We start from the raw sequence: 18,129 nt of genomic DNA, 5'->3' as shown, positions 1-18,129 counted from the left end.
CTGTGTTGGTTTGTTTTTCATTAGATGGCATGTGCAAATTTGTAATAATTAAGAAAAACACCCAAATAAGATTTCCTCCCCCTCCCCCCCCCCGAGTAATATATCAACTATACCGATCTTACTAATTTTTTTCTAGTTTACCATTATATTGGCTGCAATATTCTCAGACTTGATTCACGCCCACATATTTCTAGCTTTTAGAGTTTCTAGGGTTTATTTTTAGCGTGGGTACAAGTGGTTGGCTCGTATAAAGTTGACTACGTGATAGTTTAGATATTGGTTATATGAGCAACACCTGAATTCTTACTTTATGACATATGCCTAGCTGCTAAAATAATGTGGAACACATTCTTCATATTCAAAATTAAAAAAAAAAAAAAAAGTTGTTGAGCAAACTAGTTGAAAGCCTGTTGGCACTTGTAACTTGAGCGGTACCGTATATAGCAGAGCCTTCCAACTGTTCCGTTTACCCATCCCCAGTATCATAGTAAACACAGAGGCTTACAGGAAGAATGGTGACGCTGACAATTGCTACTTGTCAGGTTCAACATTCTAATACTAAAAGCTTTCCAGGATATGAGCCTGAAAGATTTTACTTTGCTTACAGAATTCATGAAAAAAATGCAAAGGAAGAAGTGAAAACTCAGGAGCATATGGAGAGAAGGATACAAGCTGTGCTTTCCCTGAGAAACAGCATAACTTCCAATAGGGTACTGCTGCTGTGGCTTGGATGGGAATGAAGAGAGTGACTTGTTAGACTGCTAGCTTTTAATGGAAGTAATTGCAGTTTTCATTGCAGAATTGTTGTGTGATGCTGTCAGATCACTGACCAAATGTCTTTTGAAACTGGGGAGGATTTAACTGTAGGAGTAACGGTGTTAGATTTGCATGGGCAGATTTTGACGCTTCCACTTACGGCGTTTGTTCTGTCAACAATCTAGTTGTTCTGGTAGGGTAACTGTCTTGAAAATAATGCATACTACAAATAAGCTCTCTGAAAACTCGGCCGGAAGCATTTCCAGTTATTTGGATTCCAGTGCAGCAGTGCTTCATATGGAGAAAACATATGGAAGAAAACCAGTTACTTAAGAATTTAAATAATGTAAATGAAGAATTTCTGAGCTATGCTACGTTGCTCTCCTACTTATGTTCTGTAGAATGTGCAGGAATGATCTTAATTTAATACTAATTTGATTAGAACTGTATCTTTTCACATGGCTTCATGGAGTAGCGTTTCAAGGGCAGGCTAGAAGGGTAAAGAAGTCGCCCTGACCTAGTCAGAGCTTTCTGCATCTCAGCACACCGTGACTAAGGTGTATCTTGAAAACAATAAGTTCTACTTCAGAGAAATCTACCACAAATTTATACTTAGATAAGGGGACCAACACTAGATTCTCTGTTTCATATTCTTCAATATGTGAATCAAATCGGTAACTGTGGTTTGTATGGCTTCATAGGAAAAACTCCAAACTCTTCAGGTTTGGAACAAAGCAATGGCCCTTGAGGCAAAGAAGCAGGAGATGAAAATGAGGGAAGCTATCCTGGCAGAAGGAGGCAATGTTGCCAAGGAAATTTTTCTCCATAAACGACTGCTAGAGCATGAAAAAGAGAAACAGTAAGTATTCATATCTATATCAAACTCTCAGCTGCTTACTGATGCTCATGCAGGAATACATTGGAGCTCTTAATCAGATTCTGAAAACATAACATCTATGATGCTGTCTCAAGGGAGTGAACTCAATCTTACACCCTGTATGTGTGACATTTGTCGTCTGTTTTAAGCGACTTGAACTTCTAGCTTAGGTGTTATTCAGAGAACCAAAGTTAGGAGCCCGTGTTCTGTGATTACTGCAAAGAAGATAAAACTACTCCAGGAGGGAGATTCAGTGAACCTAAACCAGATGCCTGAAGTAACTGTGCTTCTGCGTTTCCTGAAGACTGGCCCTGTAAAAACTGAATAGCTTTCTTAGGCTTTTAGAGGCAATCTCAGCAAGATTGCGCTGCAGTAAGGTCAGAAGCAAGGTACTCTCCTTTGTGCTTTTCTTGATTGAAATTACTCCTCTGCCTTTGTAGTAAAGTTAATAGGAATGTGCCTGTATCTCATCTGCTCCAGTGCAAAGCTTATTGTTTTTAACCACTTAGGAAGATGAATTTGAGGTAAGATACAAAACTGAGGGTGGCTGAGGTACGTGTTTCTGCATGCTGGCTCTGCTACATAGGCAGTAACCTGTAGCAAATGTTAGAGATTTAATAAGTAAAGGTTCAGTAAGTCTTAAGTTTTGATTAAATAAAGCGTCCGTCTTGATAGCTGCAAAACACCGCTTCTGCTATCCCTAAATATGTTCTAAAAATCATGTTAATAAAATAATCATATCGGTTTGTGGAGATCTGCTGGAAATATCCAACTCTATTTAAGTTTAATCCTTTTCACCTTCCTTGCTTTCTCCCTTTCGCTGTTTCCCTTTGCAGGCCCAGGGAGATCCCGGTTTGTTAGTCGTCGTGTTAGCTGTGTCGTGTTTCTCACAGCAGTTCTCTTCTAATTTCAGCTACCATCCTGCTAATCTGCTGAACTGCTTAGTTCTCTCTCCCAGGGTACTGCCTTTCTCCTTTTCTGTGAAGGCATATTCTCAGTTTTCTCTGACTATATTTCAACCTGAATATTATTTCTGAATTATATGCAAAGAAAATAACTTTCTAGTCATTAAAACCATTATGTCATTAATTTGCATATTACATATCACCTATAAAAAGCTTCTGAAAGAACTGATCATAGGAACCGAGGATGGCTTTATACTTGCGGCAGGTAGCGCTGGGAGTCAGTATACCATTCCTATGTCTTTGTAACCATGATTAACTTCTTTGCACCATGATTTTCCAAAAACAGATTATAAATACAGTGTCATTTATCTGCTGCAGTGGGGCATCATGAGGCTAAATCCAGACATTAAAGTGCTTCAGTAGGCAGTAGCCTGTATTTAAATGAGAGGTGACATTTTCTTTGCTCCTATTTAGAATCAGTAATTATTTATGTGGATTAGCTGAAGAGGTGAAAGTCTATATTAAAAGTGATCATTAGTGTGGATAATGTTTGTTGCAGAAAATCATGTATTGAACTGCTGGTATTAAAACTGAGATTAAATGATCTACTGTCACTTTTGTCACACTACCCAGTGTGTCATGGAATTTGTAGTCGCACATAGCTTTGAATTCATGTCTTCCAAGTTCAGTGCTAATGTCCTTACCTTTAGCCTTTCTTCCTCCCTTTATTAAATGCACTGGATTTCAGATAGGCAGTTTTCTTTAAACAGCTAACTAGGTTAGGAAAATTATTTAAAAACTTTTTTTCAGTAGTGATGACTGGTATGCTCTGTCAGCTCCTCAACTTCTAAAACACTGTGAGCATAGTTTGTCTGCAAAAATGTATAATTAGCCTCTGAATCGCCTGGTGTCTTGGCACAAATTACCACTGCACTCAATTTAAAGACTTGCTATTTAGCTTAAGAGCTCAAAAGAAACTGGACTGTAGTTAATATTACTAGTAAACAACCATGGTTGGTTTAATATTTCTTACACCGTTGGATTACAGAGCTTCTAGAGAACAGCAAAAATCAAGAAAAATTGAGATTGTATCTCAAATTTTGCAAGAAAAAGCTTATATTCAAAAGCAGAAAAAAAGTCAGTCCTGTACTAAGGCAATTAAGGGTGGCGGTAAACTTGAGGATTCTTCACTGTGGAGAATGAAAACATGGCAGTATATTGAGAAGACGTGCAAACGTTCAGCTGGAGCAATATCACAGGTAAACGAAGGCCTAAGAATTAACTGCCTTTAGATTTATTTTCTGTCAAAGGTGCAGGGCAGGGAATTCTTTTGCCTGCGAATAGCACAGGCTACAACCAAATACCAGACGGTACAGAACAAGTGCGGAGTAATTTCTCCATTAGATCTCTTAATGACTGTTAGTCTCCCTTTTCTTGATTGTTGATCCTTGTACGAATGAAGACATTGTCCTGTTTGGTGTGGGGTGCTTTTTTAAGGGCATTTGTAAGAAGAGGTGAATTTTCAAACACATGAATCGCAATAGGCATCAAAAACCATGCAAAGCACCCTCCGTTCCTGTTTAGTTACCTTCATCCCTGGGGAAGGGCTCAGATTCGTTTGCCAGCACAAGAGAAACGTTTCCACTGTATTAGAAAGGAGACAGTGGTTCTCTCTAGACATGAGCTTCCCGGACGGGTGTTTTTATCTGCATGGTATTCCAGGGAGTACTGGCCTGGAAAACGGAGGCGGAGTGAAGTGAATTCCCTGATCAAACTAGCGGCTTCATGCAATCTTTAGGTATTTAAAAGAAAAGGGGTGAGGGAGAGGTGTTGGTAGGAATAGCCATACTACAACAACACAAAGTCCTTGGTCGTCATGTGATACACAAAACATTCAAAAACTACAGTCAGTATTCTTATGCCTGAGGACTGTTTCTAGCCTCCTGTAGTATACAGTTAATGTCATGTAGATGCTTTTAACACAAGATTTTTGTCTGTATTCAGTGTCTTAAGAAAGGATTGACGTAAGTGGTCATCTTTGGCCTCTGAACTTTATAGACCTGTCATTTTTGTATTAAAAGATCTCCTCAGAAACTGTTAACTGTTGAAGTAACTGTCCTCTAGTAATTTTTAACCATATCTTCAAAACTTCTTTCACAAAAGTCGTGGTGCTCTCCGTCAGCTTGTTCCTCAGCTGGTGAGAGAACTGCTTCTGTAGGAGAGACTTCTGAAAAAAGACCCCATGATGTGCTCTGTGGAAGTGGTGAAGATGAGAACGAGAGGGACGAGACCCTAGCAGAACCAGAGTTCCCCGGGCTTTGGAGTCAGGAACGTGACTTGCGCAAGGTAAATGTTGTGATATCTCCTATTAGAAATAAAAAGAAAAAACAATGTAGATGAGATCCTTTTGTAATTGACTCACTGTGAAGTTAGTCTTTACAAAATTTTGACAGTATCTGTAAGTATTTTAATGGATAAGAAAAGTTTCATTTGCCTCCCTAGTACTTGTCCGTATCTGAAGTAATGACACTGGCAAGTGCTGGTTTAGGAACCTTGCTTAAAAACAATAATTATCTCTTCTGCAGTTAAAACGCAGACTTTATTATATAGATGTAGAGATTCAGATGTGAATATCATCAGAGTAATTGCTGTTTGACACTATTCTTGCAGTGTTTGTTCTCTTAAAGGGAAAACAATACTTCAGTTTTAAATCAGAGCTATGTGAAGACACATCACATCATGCTCACTTGTTTGAGTGTAAAAAGACTAAACATGACTTTCTGTTGAGTTGGCAACACAGATTGCTTTATGTGGAAACAAGTTTTCGTACCAACCTAGGCAAAGAAAAGCATATTTTCAGCAAAGTAATAGTATTCTATACTCTAAACAGAAGTAAAAAATACACTCATAGGTGGAATTGTGTAGTTAAGATCTTAAGTGTTGTTCCAGGGTATACTTGCATATACCGCTTTTTTGAGATGTAGAAGACCTTTAAGAGCAGACTTTATAATCAATCAAGAAGAAATAATGTCAGTACATATTCATATGCTTGCATGAAAGAAGCGCTGGCCCATGACTGAAATGTTCCGGTGAAGTTAGCTGATTGGTTTTTTTCTGAATTAGTATTTGTTTAAGAAGTTGAGGGGACAAAACTCTAAGTGCAGAAGAGCTAATACTGCCATTAAAAACACGATGTCATAGCGTGGGATGATGATAAACTACAGAACAGACAGCGGAGAATAAACTAAATTCTTCGTATAGAAGTTGGGAGGCTGACTTTGATCTGGAGAGAAACGGACAAAGGCTGGGCGGACACTGAAAGATGCCATTTCCAGACTTTTCTACTTTGAGCTACGGATTCAGCGATCACACTTCCTTAGTCATGGTGGTTTTTACTGGTGTTCCTTATTAGATACCCAAAGAAGCAATGGATCCGAAGCAGCTGGCTCCAAGGGTAGAGAAAAAAGACATTTCTGAGAAAAAAATGGAGGAATTCCAAACTGGAATTTTTCACAAGCAAATAGTGTCTGGGCGTGAACATAAGGGATGTCCTTTCTATAGTAAACCAAGCTGCATTCATTTCCAGGTTAGTGGCCATTCTGCATAGGATCTCTAAAGATGATGAATGTATCTACTATACGTATATGCCGATGCCTTGATCAAAATTCTGTTGCACTGGGAAGAAAAAAAAAAATCCTTGTTGTCTTTAATAGGTCTTTAGTCAAAACTGAAACAGTACTTGCCTTTTTCTCTGGCGACCTCTTAGGTAAGTTATATTAAAGAAACTACTTAGCTTTACTCCTTATGTCTAAATCATAAAATACTTCCTTTACTTAAGGGGTTTTAAATACTGTCAGAAAGGTGACAAATGATGAAACATCTTGTTAGACTGTGTTCCATGCTTTTTAAAAGGCAGTGTAACTGTTACTTATATATTATTTGTACATACATTATTACTATAAAATAATGTCCTTACAGTAGTCATGACTACAATCCAGTTAAGAGTTCGGTTTGCAAGTGACCATCATATTGTACTGGTCATGGGGAAACGGAGCTGCAGTTTCTCTCTGTTGTGATTAACAAGTGTGCTGTTAAAAAGCATGACACCATGCCTAGGCCTTCTCTGGACTTGAGAAGGTTGCTGGTGTGGCGCACAGACAAGGCTTCTGTCAGAAACCTGCTGCCAGTCAGCCTGCGGGACTCTTCTTGTCCGTGTGCTAATGAGCGTGCCCAGGGACACAGCTTTCATGGTGTTCTGGTTTGACTGGGAGCTGGGAGCCTGTGCCTTGCGCAGAAACAGCAGACCTCCGTTGGAAGACAGCGGCACCTAGCTCGGTGTTCAAAAAATCTGTATTGTCTTTGCCACACACAGTCTAAATTGGTAACAACTCTGTTAGACCATGAACGTGACATCAAGTTTTTCACATTCGCTGCAGGAAAAGACAGAGCGGCTTGGTGCAGGAGCTGTGTACAAACCCAGGCAATGTTGCCCCATCCGTGAAGCACGAGTTCCTGGCTGTATCTTTTAAAAGGGTTTCTTTGGAGCCAGGCAATGCTTTCTGGGTTTATACAATACCTTGCACACAGGCCTGTGGTCCCAGCGGGGGCTCTGAGCACAGCTCTGGTAAAAGTAGTCGGTTTTGTCGTTACGTGTGTAAATGCTGCTTCCTGTAATTCACGCCACCTGCTGTGTTTGGTGTTCCAAGGATTTTGATGTTGGTCAAATCTACAAAAAGAAGATCGTTTTGATAAATGCATCCTACAGTGTTAATTTCTGCAGACTAGTGGGAATCAGTGAATGGCTCAAGGACTTCATCAGTATTCAGTGAGTAAAATTAACTCGACTCATTGCTGCTTTTACCTTTGTGTCACAACAGGAGATGTAACCCAATTCTGTAGCAAATTAAATAGATTTCAGTAAATATATCTAAATTATTATATTCCATTCTTGTGTGATGAGGAAAGGAACTGTGTCTCAGAGCTGAGAAGTAAGAGGCTTACTGAGCCTGAGGTGCATGGCGTGGGTTTCTGTAGTGGTGATAGCAAGGGGCCAGTCCCTAATCTGCGGACAGCAATATAGACCTGTGGTAGCTGCCAGCCCTGGGGAAGTAGAAAGCTTTTTTCCAAAAATATCAGACCCTTTTAAAAAGGGATCCTAAAGGATCTCTTTGTAGGTACAAAGTAAAAGAGGACCCAAGCTTCTTTCTGGGCCACCACAAAGGGCTTTCAGCCCAGGCAAACCTCTTTCACCAGCTGGCATCCTTCATAGCCTGATTCACAGTAATTTCCAGATTACTGCTGAAGTTCAAACGTGAAGAAGCTGATGAAATAAAGGAAGCGATCTCAGCGCAAAGAACACTTAAGTGGAAATCCTGTGGTCTTTCCCATCATTCCATTAATATAATCCCGATGACAGGTTATAAAATGAAGCACTGTCCAGTTGGGAGAAATTGCAAATTAATCTGTTTAACTGTATTGATAATTTTATTTGATTGTTTATAAATAAACAAATGGAAGTATCCCCAAAATATTTCTTTTTGAGAATAATTCAGAGACTAGCTTTCTGTGGAGATATTTCAAGCCTTTAAAAATAGAAAATACTACTTTTCACAACTTGCCTTTATCTAAAAAATGAAGTCAAGAAAATAATGTATTTACTTGGAACTCTGTGAAACAAAAAATGGTGGTAGTCTAGCCTGGAAGTGGAAAAAAAAGCTAAGGCTCTTGTTTGTAAGTAAGTGGAGCTTATTGACAAATAGGAGACATCAGAACTAATTCATTTGGCTTCCATAAAAAGTTATGGTTTCAACTCTTAAGGCTGACTGACTTGAAGAAAGCATTTCTGTGACTCTCTAACCGTGCCCCAGTGGAACAAACAAGTCGTATTACCACAGTAACTGATGTCTTACTCCGGAGATAGTTTTACAGCTCACTACCCACTGCCACTTCGTAGCGATAGGTTGCACTTGGAATTTCTAGCTGGCTTGATAAGAAAAATGATGGGGCATAGTTAAGCCATTGCTGTCCCACTTAGTCCCTCTAAGAGTGCGTTGGAATGTGAACGTGCTGCAGTCCTTGACGGAATGGAATCACTTGAGAGCTACAAAGTCTGAATCCAGCTGCTGGAGAAGATCTGGGTAAAGATGTTTAGCGCTTTAGTCACAGACTAACGGAGATGCATAATTGACCACAATACAGCACAACACTTAAGCTTTTAAACTTGCTCTGGTGCTCGGCTGAATATGAATGTTGTTTTTTGCTTGTTTTGAAATCACGTATGTGGATTTAACTTTGACCGACTTATAATACATGTTTAATTTCTATTACAAAGCCTGAAGTTACTAATCTTCTGACAAAATGACTTTTTTTCCCTGCTCTGAAAGATTGTTGGTTTTTTTCTCATTCAGTATGTTGGACAATTATATATTTCAAATCAGTACCTCTGATTTGTGACCACAAACGAAACAACCCCTTCTGAAAGGCCTAAGTCTTTTCTTGATATAATTGCCTTTTAAAGTACTCTCCAAATACAAATTAAACATCAGGTATTGTTAATTGAATGAGTCAATTATTTTTTTTGATGTCTGATGAATTAATTAAATTTTTTTCAAATAAATTCATTACCCATACATTTGCCAGATAGATAATAGCAAAAATCATCTATAGATCTTCTAATCCATTCTCATATTTTTAATAATTTGAACAGCGCAGATCAGATTTGTAGACACTGATCTTGCACCGTATAATGCTTATCTCTTCTCAAGTAGAACCACACATGAATTGTTACAAAACGGTTTTACCAAGTATTTTGAAAATCCCCAGTACGTCTAAGCTGTCGTGGTGTCAGCTGTCCTCTAAATCACTTACACGGGTGGTTGTAGCCATAATGCTTGAGAACCGCTCTCAGCGACAGACACTAGATTTGCTAATAAAAAGCTATATTCTCATGGTTAAAGTGAGCATTATTACGTCTCCATGCAATGGGAGTCTGTTCTTAGCGTAGTGGTTCTCTGTGCGTGTGTGTGTTTGGCAGCCTGTGCTCTAAATCATGAGTATTTAATCAAGGTAACATTTGAAATAGAAGGAGCTATTCCTTAAAGTCTTTCTCAGGAGAAACTGCCAGTGTATGCAGATGCTTATTTCCCTAGTCACGTTTTAAGCTCCTGAATTCCGAACAGTTTTCTGTTTGAAAATGTTTTGTCCTGCTTTTGTTTGGCTTTAATTTTGTTTTGATAAAATTATGATTAGCATGTACGTTCTCTGTTCCAGTTTACTTGGGTACTCCCATGGCTAACAACATTTGGTTCTCTATCTTGTCTAGCTTCCCTTCTGTTTCTGTCAGGCAGAACAGGTCTCCAGTAGTGCCTTCATAATTTCATTTAGAGTGCAGCTGTGAGATTTCTTGTCTTCTGATGGGCATTTTGCTTGCATCACAGAGACCATGAAATGAGGCATTGAAATAAGTGGCAGTTTCTATTCAAGATCATTTTGATACAGTTTGCAGCAGGCAGCACATTCTCTAATCATTTGCAGCTACCTTCTTTCCCCCCCCTCCCCTTCATTTCCCCTTTGGCCAGGGGAGACGTTAGAGCAGCCCTCAATGGATGTGGGAGAAGACTGCTTCCGAGTTGTTGGAATGGGCGCTTGGTCCACCCTGTTCTTGGGGATGACAATGAGCCTCAGCGTCACCTGTCTGGCCACAGCCTCCTTGTCTGTAGCACGAAGGCAATGATTCTTGCCTTTAAAAAGCACTTTCAGACTCAAACCTCAATAAAGAATTAGCCTTTGCAGTTTTACAGTTGCAGCAGGGTTCCATGCTTTTCATTCATCTGTCACTCATTCCGACTTCTCTAAGTAATTAATCAAGTGGGGGAAAAAAATAAAAAAATCTGCCCTTGTTACCAGAATAGGAGCTGGGGGTTTCATACACAGCTTTAATTTGGAGTTTTATGTTAATTATCTCCACAGTTTTGACCCACCTGGCAAAATATCTGCTGGGATGTCCTGTGAAATAGTGGTGACATTTAAGCCAATGGTAAGTGCACCTGAGTGCTAAGTGACATGATGGTGAGAATCCCAGTATAATCACTACTCTGATTCAAAACATCATTAATTTAATTTCTTAACTGTTAACAAGGAAACAAACTGCATTTCTAGAAAAGGTACTCTTGTACTTGGACAACTGTGTGCATTTCGAGCTCTGTTAAATTGTAATAAGGCGTATTCTAAGGGCACGCTTTAGAAAAATGCCTGTCATAGAATCATAGAATCATTAAGGTTGGAAAAGACCCTTAAGATCATCGAGTCCAACCGTCACTAAGTATTCTTGGAGTATGTTTTGAAACTTGCTCCAAATGAAAAGATTTATAATATTGCCTAGCTAAAATTAGCCAGGCAGTTACCGAAGAGTGTTTTAAAGCGGAAATGTAGAATCTGTACAGATACATTTTAGTAGGTCACTCAAAGAATGAGTGAAAATGGTTTTCATCAGACTACATAGGCTAAATCTTTGCAAATTACTTGGTGGTTTGTTTTTTTTCATTTGTTTCTAGATAAATGAAACTCTGGAAGGGGAAGTCATGTTTATGGCACAGACCGGTTCTTTTTCTGTTCCGTTGAAATGTACGGCCAAGAGATGCATTGTAAGTGACTTTTTAAAAGTATGTTCAGAGTCAGTGTAACACCAGTAATAGAAAATGTGAGACAGCGTAAACATTATTGAAAATATTTAGCAAGAGGAATTTATATTCCTTTCTTTTAAATGGAGTCTCTTTCCAGAAAATTATGAATTCCTTAACTTCCCCGATTACACTGAGATTTATACAGAAGTATCTTAAGGGATTTGGTTAACCATGAACTGTAACTTTAACTGAAGTAGTTCTGTTTAGAAGCTGATGCCACGATGTCGCGTAGTGAATGGAGGGAAGAGAAACGCCTGCTGGAAATGAGCTCTCTTTCTCCTTGCAGTTTTTGGAAATTCAATCCCACACCTGCAGTAGTTTATTCTTAACTTTAATTTTCTACGTAGACAAAAATCAAAATATCACGATATCTTTCCATCTCTTCTGGCATTTATAAAAAGCATATAATCTCTCCTTTCTTTCAGCACCTCAAAATCTTCTGAGAATTCTGTACCGAATTTTAAGCAAAGAACATCATTTTCTTGCTGTTAAGAGATGAAACTACAGCAGCACTAACTTTTTTAGATACCTTAACTTTCTATGAGCTAACTTGAAGAAAGTATTTGATAAAAGCAACAACTTTGTTTCAAAATTACTTCCTTCACAGCTAAGAGCAGATTTGGCTTTACAGGCCAAAAGAAATTATAGATTAGAATATACAATGCTAGAGGAAAACGATTATGCAAGGAGACACCCAGTATCGGAATAAGACTGGCAAATGCAAAATTTGGGATATACTGGGAGCATACTTAAAAATTAAAAAGTAGTTTTAAAAGGCTTTAAACATATGAATGTCTTCCTGGAGTTCGTGATATTACATTTCGGTAAATGGAATGAATAAGATTGCCTGTAAAGTTTCTCTACTGGACTGCACACTGAAACTGTTGTGCCCAGGGAAATGAATCAAGAAGAATCTGTTACACAGAAAATAGAAGGGGGGAAGTAACTGAAAGGTGGTGCACTATAATTATTATATTAGCAATATAGCAAAGTATTTAAGGATGCGCTTAATTTTAAGCACTTGTAGGAAGCTAGAACGATATCACATCAATACTGCATACTTAAATCTGACTGTGTATAGGGCGCTCTGATGGTTTTCAGTTAAAAGACCTTGATGATGAGAATGCACACTACAGTAGAAAGCCAGCAAAATCATCTTCGGTCAGAGGAATAGTTTTCTTCATCTAGAGAATTCATACCAGCATTGCGTGCTGGTTACACGCAGGATACTCCTGTTCTTTATGCCCTGGAAGTGGGAAGAGTTCAGCTGTAAGCAGGATACTAGCAAGCAACCGAGTTGTCTTTGTCTTTCTGGTGCTTGAACTTGAATTACAAGTCTTTCGTTATCGTATACCCCATTGCAAAGTCATTAAAAATTCTATAGGAAGCAGTGTATTACTTTTTAAACTGGCTGTAAACCATGGCAGCTCAAAGAAACAAGACAGGATGTGTTATAAACTGATACGTAGTCACTATATGATTTTTAAATGCTGCTTGCTTCTCAGCTTGACGCTAGTAAAGCCATTGTACTGTAACACAAGAGCACCAGTGTTGAATTGGTATGTAAGCATTACCTACTTCCAGAGTAACTACCTGAAGACTTACGCAAGCTGCCACTACGACCAGAATTTAACCTGGTTTTTCCCTTGTCATATAGTGGACTGAAAGGGAAGTGGCTCAGTTTAACAAGACGTTGTTTTAATGAGTTGGCTTCTGCAAAAAGGCAGAAGGATACTCACAGTTCCGTGTTATTTGATACGCTCTTTGAAATGATAATAAGAGCTTTAAAGTCCTATTCTTGAAAAGGTGGATGCTCATTCAATTGACATTACTGACTATCTAGGACAGTAGTAATTAATGGGTTATCTTCTCACAGCTGGCACTAGATAAAGAGCTCATTGACTTTGGGAGCCATGTGGTGGGAGAGACAATTTCACGGACCATCAACCTGACAAACAGCGGAGCTTTGGGAACAAGATTCAAAGTTCAGACGTCAGCAGGTGACAGCAGTACATGCAGAGCAACAGCAAAATCTTCTCCTGGAAGAACGGTAGGTTCAAAAGCATTTCCCTAAATTGACAGAAACATTCTGCTTTGCACACTGTGGTAGAATCACACAGAATCATAGAACAGCTCAGGTTGGAAGGGACTTCGGAAGATCATCTGGTCCAACCTTTAGTAGTTCATTTATGTTTGGGTTGGCACATCTTAATATCATCTGTTAGACCCCCAAATATCACAAGACAAACTTAAAAATGAGTATTGGGGGGGGGTAGGGGGAACCAACAATGATAACTTTTAACATTTTGGTCATTTATGTCGTGATTCCTATTTTCTCCAGATCCATGAAAATTAGGAAAAAATACTTTAGTTAAAAGAGGAGATTCTGACGGAGTCATTTAAAATCCCAGCTCCTGGACTTCAGAAAAATGCCAACTGCTGCAAAACTAGCAGTAAAGTAATGAGAATTGGGAGCGCTAGTCTGTGATCTTCCTTTAAAACTTCACAGCTGTTCATTTAAATTTCCTATCAAAGAAGGACAGTCGCAGTTATTGACGAGCTGTTGTTCCAAGGGAAAAAGTCGTCTTAGTTTGACTAAGAATTACACTGAGGGTTGTTGCCTGAAAACTATAATAATAAACATTATTAAAAGAATGGAAGGAAGATCTCTCAAATCAATAGTGGAATGAACGCAAATGGTTGTAATGTTGTGTCCTGTGGGCTGTCCTGGGTGGGAATGAAGCAGAGGCTGTTGAAATGCACCAAACCTCAGGCACCTGGTGCAGGGCTGACAGTGTGTGTGGTGTTAGACCTGAGAGCGATTGCTCCTACAGCATGCCAGTTCCAAATTTGACAGAAAACTGAGGAATCCTAGCAGGTACTCCTCCATGTAGCAGGTAATTTTAAGTGAAAAAGATAACGAAAGCATGCATACAATCTTCTTTGCACGTCAGCACTGTGGGGCAGATTTTTGAGAAGACTGAGCAGCTTAAATCTGAAGACATACTTGCTCCTTTTCTAACTAAGTTGTGGACTTTATTCTTAAAGTGGGGAAATCTTCAGATTTAAAAAAAAAAACAGCAAACAAACCAGCCAACAACAACCACCCACCCACTGTGGTAGGAACTCATGCTTTGTAATTCCTGTGTTGATGAATATCGTTATCATAAATGTTCCTTTTCCCTCAAGTGTTGCATAGGTAGCAGCCATAAATAGATTTCACAGGTCCCTGACCAGAGAGAATATCCCTACGGGGTTGCATATCTTTGTTTTGAAGTGCCTGCATGTTCCTGTAAACACAGTGCAGATACTTCATCTTTGTTCCATCACTGCAGTCTTTAATTTCTTTGATTGTTGAAGAGCAATTGGCTCAGATGGTTTTCGAAATTCCCTGCTTGATAACCTAACCCAGTTTTAAGTTCTAAGAAAAGGGTTGACCTCTCTTTTGAAACACTCCATTAAATAGTATGTACAGTGAAACTGCTGAGCTGTTTGCCATGGTTTTCAGCTCTCACACTATCCTTACATTAAAAGCGTGGTTCAAATAAAGAATTTGTGAAATAACACCGTCTGTATCCATGGTTTTCCTTCTGTATTCTGGCTTTGTAGGTGTGTAATAAACAGAGGTCTAGTTTTAGCAGACTTAGTTTTGACATAGAACTGTCTGTGTTTCCACTAGAAAAATGTTGGTTCTGTTAATTGTAAAATAACTGACGCTGTATTGTATTGCTCCCATTATATTATTTACCTGTTTTGGGAAGCCAGCAAAAATTACATCTGCTCATTGATAAAGGTCTAATAGAATGTGCAGTTTGTAGAAAGTGCAACGCATTTCTCCATTTGTAATGTGGAACAGTTGCAAGAAAACACATCTGATTTGCAACTGCTTGATAAAATTGGAGCTGGTGCAAGCTAGATGAACAGTCACAGTAGAAAATGTTTTTTCTGTGTTTTCTGATAGCTTACTCAACACTTCAATGACTGCATCCCTGAAAAGAAAGTCAGCAATAGTCCTGTGACATCTGTAGTTGAAAAGAAGGAAGAAATTTCTCCTGACCATAGTGCAGAAATGACCTCCTGTGTAGCCCGGGGGGAGCAGCAGAGGACGGAGCCGAGCCTGAGCAGTGGTTCCGCGGGTGAGGAGACTATTTGAGACCATTGGCAGTGCAGCGTCCCAGGCTAAGCGTTATCCATTTGTAGAGTTTCCTGTAACGAACTGTGGAACTCAGTTTGCAGAGTTACTCAGTAAATTAAGTAGTTCATCATTCTAGTAGTAATGTTATATTTCTTTGCATGCTGCCTCACAAAAAATGACTAAAAATAATGTACTGACACCATTATATCAAAAGCAGCAGAGAATCTCACTTCTCATTAGTGATCAACAATTCAGCCTCAGAAGAATACAGAAATAAGTTAAGCCTGGGAAGAAGGGAGGGGTTGGGGGAAGGTGTTCTAAGATTTGGGTTTATTTCTCATTACCCCACTCTGATTTGATTGGTAATAAATTAAGCTAATTGCCCCCAGTCGAGTCTGTTTTGCCGGTGATGGTAACTGGTGAATGGTCTCTCCCTGTCCTTATCTCGACCCACGAGCCTCTTGTTATATTTTCTCTCCCCTGTCCAGTTGAGGAGGGGGAGCGACAGAGCGGCTTTGGTGGGCACCTGGCGGCCAGCCACGGCGAGCCCACCACATTGTCTTAGCAACTGAGTGCCTGCTTCTCAGAATAGAAATCCACATGACAGGTTTATTTTTATAGTCTGTAATTCTAGGAACAAGGAAGCAGAAAGATGAACCTCCTCAGACATTTTGCCATCTCATTCCTAATGTTTACTACGTGCTTAAAAAAATCCAGTCTTGTAGAAGAAAGACTTCCTTAATTTCTTACTTATCTGTATTCTTTAATATTTCTTCTGGATATTGAACATTCCAATTGCAGGAAACTAAAAGTTCCATGAAAAGGTTGTGGGTGTGTTTTCTTTTTAAAGCTAGGATCTGTATTGTGAAATGGAGTGCTTCTGTAAGTCGCGGCAGCTGTCCCCACGCACGCTAACTTATCTGATGGCACCTTGATCTTTTTCCTGGTTAATGCGAAGCGTGTGGTGGCCAGTTGGTTACTGCCATACAGTTCAGAGTTAGCTTCGTCCCTCTCCTGAGGCATTAGTTTAAGGCACTTTGAAGCCCTGGTGGGAGACCCTTCAATGAAAAGGTACTTATTATTGCGGTCGTTTTGAAACTGAAGTGAAGCAGCACTTTCACTTGTTTCGCGGGTCCTCCTGACGGCGTTGCTTTGTCCCGCTGAAATTGTTCTTAAAGCCCAGTTCGCGCTTTCAGCTGAGTTTGCATTCCTTGATGCGACAATATCCGATATATACTTTATCCTTCTGAAACATTAATATTGTTGTTCTGTAGCGGAAGGCTCAGGTGCCCAAGGTTGACTTCGGGACTAGGGCACAGTTGTATGGCCAAACAGAAATTTCCTTCTAGACATTTATATTTCCACATCATTGGTATACATTATTGGATTTGCAATATTGACCAAAATCAATGTATTTCTGCTCTGTTTGATATTTTTGTTTAGTGAATAGATGCACACATCCAGCATTTTGTGGGGTTTTGTTTGTGTTGTTTTTTTTTCCCCCCAGAACAACTTGGTCAAGATGTATTAAATTCCAGATCAGATCTCGATACAGACAATGCGCACGATTTAGTGAAACTTTCTCCTGAAGAAACACCCGTTGAAATTATGCTTGGAAAGGTAATGAATATCCTGAGATGCAGACAAGATTTTCACTTGTTTAAGCCTACATCAAATAAATTGCTTTGGCTCTGGTGGGAAATCCTTAAGTACGTGATCAACTTCAAGCCTACTGGACTTCACTGTATCACAGTTCATTCTTAAAATGAAATCACATGACGTATTTGCCCTTTCTTTTGATCTATAAAGACTTATTTGAGCTGAAAGATTCTGTAGAGATTTAAATTTCCCATAATTTAACTCTTCTTTTTTTTTTTTTTTATTTTTTTGTTTCGGTGGTGGTTTTTTTTCTTCCCAACTGATTTTTCTGCTGTGTCTTTCTGTGGTTATACAAAGTCTAGTGACAGCACAAGAGATGGGGCAGGAAGAATGTCTGGGAAACGTCAAACTTGAGCCGTATTAAAAAATCTGGATATGAGAGTCCAGATACCAGTTCGTACTAGCACTTACAGCTTCTACCTGTGCATACAAAAGGCAGATGGACTTAGTGCTGGAATCAGTAGAATCTTTGAATGGTAGCACAAGACAGCTTCTCTATGTTGTGGTTACATATTCAGCAATATAGGATGGGAACACCTCGGTGAACCACGTTATCTAGCTGTCAGACAGAGTCTTGCAGTAACAGGAGACTCTCAGTAAAATTCTGACCACGCCTGGTTGTGAAACCATGTGTCGTGCCAAGGCTCTTCCCCACACTAAACCTCCTAGGGAGCTGCTGATACTGATTTCTCCCTCGCATACTGCGTTCAATCTAGTTACAAACTAGGTGTAATAGCGTTTGTATAGTGTGGGTATATACTGCTGCTTTATTTCAATACAATTTATAGCTGACTACAGTAATACAGTCAGATTTTCATTAAAAACATGTTACTTCTTGTTTAGGTTACTGAAGGTGAAATTGGACCCTTCAGCTCAGTCAGACTTCAGATTATATTTGTCCCAGCCGTCCCTGGGGATGTGCGGGCAGAGTTTGTGATCGTGTTTGACAACTCGGACTGCAAACCAGTGAGTGATTTTGTGCAAGACTTGCTTGAAAACACTGTAGGAAAGGAGTTTAAAACCCTTCTACTTCTGCTTTTTCCAAGAGTTAAAATTGCTCAGAATCCTGTATTAGAAACAGGAGAAGGAGGTAGAGGAAGATATGTTTATGAACAT

The 18,129-nt window shown here is 39.3% G+C and overlaps 2 protein-coding genes across 2 annotated transcripts in view; one reads left to right on the top strand and one right to left on the bottom strand.

The window, feature by feature from the left end:
- The window catches only part of CFAP74 (cilia and flagella associated protein 74), a 50,141-nt gene that overhangs the window by 9,552 nt on the left and 22,460 nt on the right, over positions 1-18,129 (top strand). Inside the window, exons 10-21 of the mRNA XM_087755554.1 lie at positions 608-710; positions 1,458-1,615; positions 3,587-3,797; positions 4,702-4,884; positions 5,951-6,124; positions 7,245-7,363; positions 10,507-10,573; positions 11,091-11,180; positions 13,096-13,269; positions 15,181-15,355; positions 16,862-16,974; positions 17,857-17,979. Coding sequence (XP_087611680.1) covers positions 608-710; positions 1,458-1,615; positions 3,587-3,797; positions 4,702-4,884; positions 5,951-6,124; positions 7,245-7,363; positions 10,507-10,573; positions 11,091-11,180; positions 13,096-13,269; positions 15,181-15,355; positions 16,862-16,974; positions 17,857-17,979 — 1,690 coding nt within the window. The remainder of the gene's footprint in view (positions 1-607; positions 711-1,457; positions 1,616-3,586; positions 3,798-4,701; positions 4,885-5,950; positions 6,125-7,244; positions 7,364-10,506; positions 10,574-11,090; positions 11,181-13,095; positions 13,270-15,180; positions 15,356-16,861; positions 16,975-17,856; positions 17,980-18,129) is intronic.
- LOC148056027 (uncharacterized) overlaps positions 4,032-18,129 on the bottom strand; it is a 72,695-nt gene continuing 58,597 nt past the window's right edge. The window contains exon 5 of the mRNA XM_087755601.1: positions 4,032-4,903. Within this exon, the coding sequence (XP_087611727.1) occupies positions 4,863-4,903 (41 nt within the window). The 3' untranslated portion in view covers positions 4,032-4,862. The remainder of the gene's footprint in view (positions 4,904-18,129) is intronic.

This window comes from Nipponia nippon, unplaced genomic scaffold, assembly GCF_047370975.1.
Source record: "Nipponia nippon isolate SJK-2023a ecotype South Korea unplaced genomic scaffold, ASM4737097v1 scaffold_19, whole genome shotgun sequence".
Taxonomy (NCBI): Eukaryota; Metazoa; Chordata; class Aves; order Pelecaniformes; family Threskiornithidae; genus Nipponia; species Nipponia nippon.
Note: the sequence above shows the minus strand (reverse complement) of the source record. Positions and strands in the feature narration are given on the sequence as shown.